General features: G+C 39.1%; 1 protein-coding gene across 2 annotated transcripts in view; it reads left to right on the top strand.

Annotated features, from left to right (window-relative positions):
- Positions 1-1,565: 1,565 nt before the first annotated feature.
- SARC_08332 overlaps positions 1,566-6,032 on the top strand; it is a gene marked incomplete at its 3' end in the record, with an annotated part of 9,945 nt that continues 5,478 nt past the window's right edge. For both annotated transcript variants that reach the window (XM_014297698.1, XM_014297697.1), the window contains exons 1-6: positions 1,566-1,917; positions 3,039-3,224; positions 3,639-3,796; positions 4,519-4,607; positions 5,074-5,271; positions 5,552-5,708. In XM_014297698.1, coding sequence (XP_014153173.1) covers positions 1,752-1,917; positions 3,039-3,224; positions 3,639-3,796; positions 4,519-4,607; positions 5,074-5,271; positions 5,552-5,708 — 954 coding nt within the window. In that variant the 5' untranslated portion in view covers positions 1,566-1,751. The remainder of the gene's footprint in view (positions 1,918-3,038; positions 3,225-3,638; positions 3,797-4,518; positions 4,608-5,073; positions 5,272-5,551; positions 5,709-6,032) is intronic.

Below are 6,032 nucleotides of genomic sequence, written 5' to 3' on the forward strand. Positions count from 1 at the left end.
GTCGGTTGCTGCATATTCCAACAATGCTCGTTGATAGTTAAATGTGGCGAAGACATGTTGTCTGAAGATGCTGCTGAATCGAGACTCTCGGTCGCAATTGGATGTCGTCTAAGAGAATCATTTGGAAGCGCCTATCTGTGCACTGGGTCCAGATAATACATGTAGTTCTGTTCTGACATTCTAACGGGCTTCACCAATAGCTAATGTGCATACAATACACTGAATTCTTCGTATTCTATTCATCCTATACGAAATTTCATCCTACTGTGATACATTTTGTTGAACAATTTTAGAAAACCGACACTTGGCCTTGTGGCTTGTGGGCGGTGTCATTCACAAAAATAAAGAATCCCGCCCAATTTTGTGAGTAAAAGCTGGAGTATTCTTCTTTAATAGAACTTTCGAAAATGGCTTCAACTCAAATTGTATATTCGTGAAGAACTGGTGTAAATCCCGTACCGGTCTCGCCAACTTAATTTCTGATAACCAATAAAATCCAAGAACCAAAATATACACCGGATTATGTTTTTCTGAATCAGAGGATTCGTGACACCGGTGCGCACAGTCTTAGTATTTACACAGCACTGACAGCAGTAAATAAGACCCAGGTCGTTCCCAGGGACCACAATACTGGGACTGGGGGGGACTGGGGGGGAGTGGGGGTCCCAATTATTTTTCTAATCGCCCAGAATCGATATTCGGCTAAACTTTTGGTGCGGACCTTGAAAAAAAATTGTTCAGCCAAAATATCGTTTTACAATCCGGGGCTTTTGGAGCGATGTATTGGCTATAACGCGCGATTCTAAAGGTGAAAACCGAAAAACTCGACGATTTTGACCTTCATTCCTCGGCCTTTCGATCCCAATGTCTGTCAAAATTTTATGAGTTAAAATATTTTCATACTGTGTATGCTGCCGAAAAAGTCCATTTTACCTCTCTCGAGAGTGTAATAATCATCATTTTACCTATGTATTTTTATATAATATATAAAACATATCCTGAATGTCGTTTTTGGAAACTCATCGGTTTTGGCATTATCCTGATCTAAAGCCAAAAGCAACCGTTCATTTTGGAAAAAAAATGAACGGCTAGTTTTGGAAAGATTTAGGTTTGAAATCAGGGGTTAATCGATCTGGCTGGTTCTGGGTGGAAATCATGTGATGAAAGACTGGTTCTTACTCACTCCCCTATGCACAAAGAGGCAAAATATAAATAAAATGTCGTTTTTTTATGGGAGAGCCCGGACGGGAGAGGCTATGATAAAATCACAGGCTTTTATGATTCAAAAATATTACTACATAAGGATGTGAATGTTGCTGGGACGGCGGGACAATTGTTATTGTACTACAATAAAAATGTATTTATTTTTTTATTGAACCTCAGTTTGTTTCTTGTTGTTTTAACTCGAACATATGTTTGATATATATGTGTATTTTTTTTAATAAATAGAAGCATAAACATTTTTTAAAAATAAGCCGTTTCTTTTACGTCAACGATAACGTTTACGCTATTTGAAACACTTTCGTGTATATTTTCAATTGTTTTTTTTAAAACAAATAGATTCTCAAGTGAGCAGATTTCTAACGTTGAAATGTATAAAACAATATGTTAGAATTTACGTTCAACGTTTACTGCATTGGTCAAAAAAAAGTTTTACACAGCTGACACTAACCTGTTTCGTGTACAAATAGTGTACACATACACACACACTTGTACCTGTGCATACATAGTTACATACACTTAATCGGGAGATGCCGACTAAGGAAAGCACTGTGAGTCTGAATCTGGATAGGTCTACCGAATCGGGTGGCCACCTAGCAGAGGAAAACGACACTGCAACTGACCTGAAAATGGCGTCAGAAACAGATTTAGAGGAGGGCATGACGCGCAACGAATCGATGCGCAGTCGACAGCCGTGTATGTCTAATGCACTAATGTGTGCGCTTACGTGTACGTCGACTTGGAAAGCGTATAATACAAAGACGTTAGTATATAGCATACATAGACTTGTACGTTGATACGTATATATGGTCGCCGTTCACATATCGAGTATATCCCTACATACACCAGCACTATATCTTTGCATAAGTATACAACTTGGCTTTTTAATCGTAATTGCTCGGGCCCTGATGGTAAAATTCGTGTACAATATTTAATATAGTATGTTGTTTCGCCTCGGCACACTTCTTGATGGTTCTGATCAATATCTTTGGCCAGACCTATCAACACCGATATAAGCAATCACGTCAGCAAGTATACAGAAAGAAAACTACTATAAATATGCACATATACCTTCAAGCATATCATGCACACACTCTCGGTCGAATCATTTGATATGGTTGAACATGTAGTTCGTGTTTCACAGCTCTGTAAAATGAGCGGAGAGTTTACACTGTACGTTGTTGCGCATTGGTCTGAAACTCAGAGTCGGTTGGTTTGAATAGAGCACACAATCACACATGCACGTTATATATCCGTTAGCAAATGTTCTGTAATTTTCACATGTTGTGCATATAATATGAGCTCAAGTATGCATATGCACTTCGTAGCTGCCGCCCAGGACTATATTAAATCTCTCACAAATGGTTGCATTGCACGATAGACTAGTTCATATCCAATCAATACAAGCACGCACGCCAGCTTGGTCGTTGGTGCATTAGTATTTAATTTTTATCGCCTCCGCATATGCATATAGGAATTAAATTTAACTTGTACTATCTATATACACTCATGGACCATATGAAGGGCCGACACGCAGCTACTGTACTGTGTCCAAATTAAGCGTAGAATACATCTGACGAGCTGAGCTATAGCACTAAAATGTTCGTACTGCGTTTTAATATACTTCAGACTTTAGTACTAAAAGGTTCGTACTATGTTTCAGTATACTTCAGACTACAGTCTAAAAGGTTTGTACTACTTTAAATATGCTTCAGACTATAACTAGAAACTTGTACTACATTTTGATGTACTTTAGACTAGAGTACTGGAAGATTCGTAATCAGTAGATTCCCTTCCTACATGTACTATTCACACAGCTATGCACCATATAAAAGACGAGCGTATGTCCACCAAAGTGGGGCAAGGTGTCAAGTTCAACATCACGTTCGAAGATCTGAGCTATGGCGTGTACCTCCCTAAGCAGAAGGAGCCCAAATGGTTGCTTAAGAATGTGACCGGAGCAATCAACCCAAAGCAAATGACAGCTCTAATGGGACCATCAGGTGTGTGTGCATTGGAGATCAGGTAATGAGCACAGAGTATTGATATCTACGTGTGGCGGTTGTTGAATAGATATGTGTACCTTGCTGTAGCTTATGATTGTAATTATGTACCGTCGCGCTTGACGGAAATGCTTCAAGTATGAAGAATAAGTTCGATTTGAGTTACACATTGACATTCAACTTTTGATAGGCTTCTCTTCTGTATGCGATTACGTCAGCGCTATCTACCATAGTGATCGACCGATTTTTTTGATTGTGTGTGATCATGATAGAACGGTTTAGAAGACTCGTTTGCAGGCTTTCAGATCCCAACGGTACTACTTATGTTACTCACTACGGCTTTTCCTCTGTGAGTCCACAGCAACTATATTCGTGCATATCAGTGATCGAGCTTTCTGTTGTATGTGACCACAGGGGCCGGTAAATCTACTCTACTAGAAGTCTTGGCTGGTAGGAAGCAAGATGGAGAGATAGAAGGAGAGTTGCTGTTTAACGGAAAAGAACGAACGAGAGCCATGAAACGGTGGTTCGGCTTTGTCGAACAGCGCGATAGTCTGATTGCCACAATGACGGTACGTAACTGTTGAGTGTACTGGCCAACGATTCATACTATTTAATGTCTTCTAAGTTGTTAATATATGTATATTTACATATATATATATATATATATACTGGCCCTGTGATTTCTCTCTGTACGGAAGTATGTAATGACAAATATGTAGGTATTTACCCGATAGCACCTTTTAGAAATAGATCATTGACATGTGTACTCTAGGTGATAGTATTCGCAGGTGTTCATGCCTGAGCTTCTTTGAGAGGTATGATATTATTAGGCCCGATCCGTGCAGTCGTGCATTCATTTGTGGGTATATCTAGGTTGGCTGTGTGAGAACTTCAGGTCTGTTCCATTCCATTGTTCACATTTTGTTTAGTATGCAGAGGATGAGTAGTGTGAGTTCTTGAAGACTCCAACGTTGTATGTACCTATCTATCTCGTTAGTGCTACTTGACGTGGTTTTCAAGTGTGCCGATTGGACGTTACAGTACAATGAGATATAAAAACGTCTTATTTCTGGCATACCTATAGTACCTATTCTTTTTGCTGAAATACTAGTTTAAGCTTTAACATTATTATAGCCAAGTTCTGAGCGCATGGTTCTATCGTTATATATATGTACGTATATTACATGCGTATTGATAGGTTCTTGAATTCTCGATTTGTGATGGCATATTAGCAATATATTATTTTATTTCTTGTCCCATTTCCATTCTGAAATGTTTGCCCTATAATCAGGTGCGAGAAACACTGATGTATACAGCACGGTTGCGCATAAAAGCCAACGGCATTTGGGATAAAGAAGATCATGCGGATCAAGTTGAGAGGTGAGCAATTGTTTTTTAGGCTGTGTTTGTACCTTGTTCCCCAAATTGTTTAATATGCGTGCAAAAAAACGAAGAAAGTGAATATTTGAAACGTAAATATAAGACTCAAATTCCCGTGAGTAGATGGTGTCGCGTATGTACATCCTTTGTACTGGTACCGGGCTGGCTATATGTTGTATGTGTGTGTGCATGTGTATACGTTCATGTATGAGATATTCGCCACCATAGTAATCGGCATGATTATCCCCTCCCTGATCTCTCAGTACAGCGCTGTTGAATCTCTTGATACGTTTGGGTACCAAGTATACAGCGGAATTTGTATTGGTAATTCCAGAGTGTTCATCGACCTAAGAAGCATTGTATTATCCTGACGATATTCTTGCGTAGTGATAAATTCTATTCTTAACAAACAAACAGAACTACGGGCATACCATTTACGTCTCTAATCAGTCCATTATTATCGCAGAGTGGATGAGATATTGGACATGCTGGGTCTGACTGCGTGTGCGGATGTAGTGATTGGTGATGAGAACAACAGAGGGGTTTCCGGTGGCCAGGCAAAACGGGCCAATGCGGCGATGGAGTTGATTACGTCACCGTCCATTCTATTTTTAGACGAGCCCACATCTGGGTTGGATTCTGCTACCTCATTGGATTTTATCAGGTGCGTGTGTATTTCTTTGACTTTTTTAGTTGTATATTACTTAGATATACCTTGTCCGGTAAGGCGCCTGCGTACCTGAATGTTTTCTTATTGTACGCTATTAAGTGTGGGCTTGCACGCCTTCTTTTCAAATTGACGGTACATATTGTATAACTTCATTCACAATACACATGCGTACGTGTACCGAACCGACCACAGCAAGCAAGAGCTGGGAGTATCATGTGCACGATCCATCTGTGGGTTATAGTAATGATCTGTTGCAGAAACCCTCCAACCCCAGGTGTATCAAAGACATCGCAGCCAGGGGCGTGAGTGTCATCTGTACCATCCATCAGCCCTCAGAAGAAGTATACGGACTATTCGACCGTTTATTGCTGCTTGTTGCGGGTGAGGTTGTATACCTGGGAAAAGCTAATATGGCGGTCTCCTACTTCCAGGTACTTAAACCGTATAGATATCCGTGAATACATGCTCGCATTTATACTTATACTTTATATATATAAATATATATATATGCGTGTGTGTATGTATGTATGTATCTATCTATAAAGAAGTATATATATATATGTTTGTATGTATATGTGTATATATTGTATGTTTGTATGTATCTATGTCTGTATCTATATATATGTGTGTGTGTGTATGTATATGTATATGTATATACATATATATATATATATATACATGTACGTGAACCAAATACTTTGAGAGACACATGTACCTGTATACTTATATATATATATTATTTATATATATATACT

The sequence above is a fragment of the Sphaeroforma arctica genome, assembly GCF_001186125.1.
Source record: "Sphaeroforma arctica JP610 unplaced genomic scaffold supercont1.741, whole genome shotgun sequence".
NCBI classification, from domain to species: domain Eukaryota; class Ichthyosporea; order Ichthyophonida; genus Sphaeroforma; species Sphaeroforma arctica.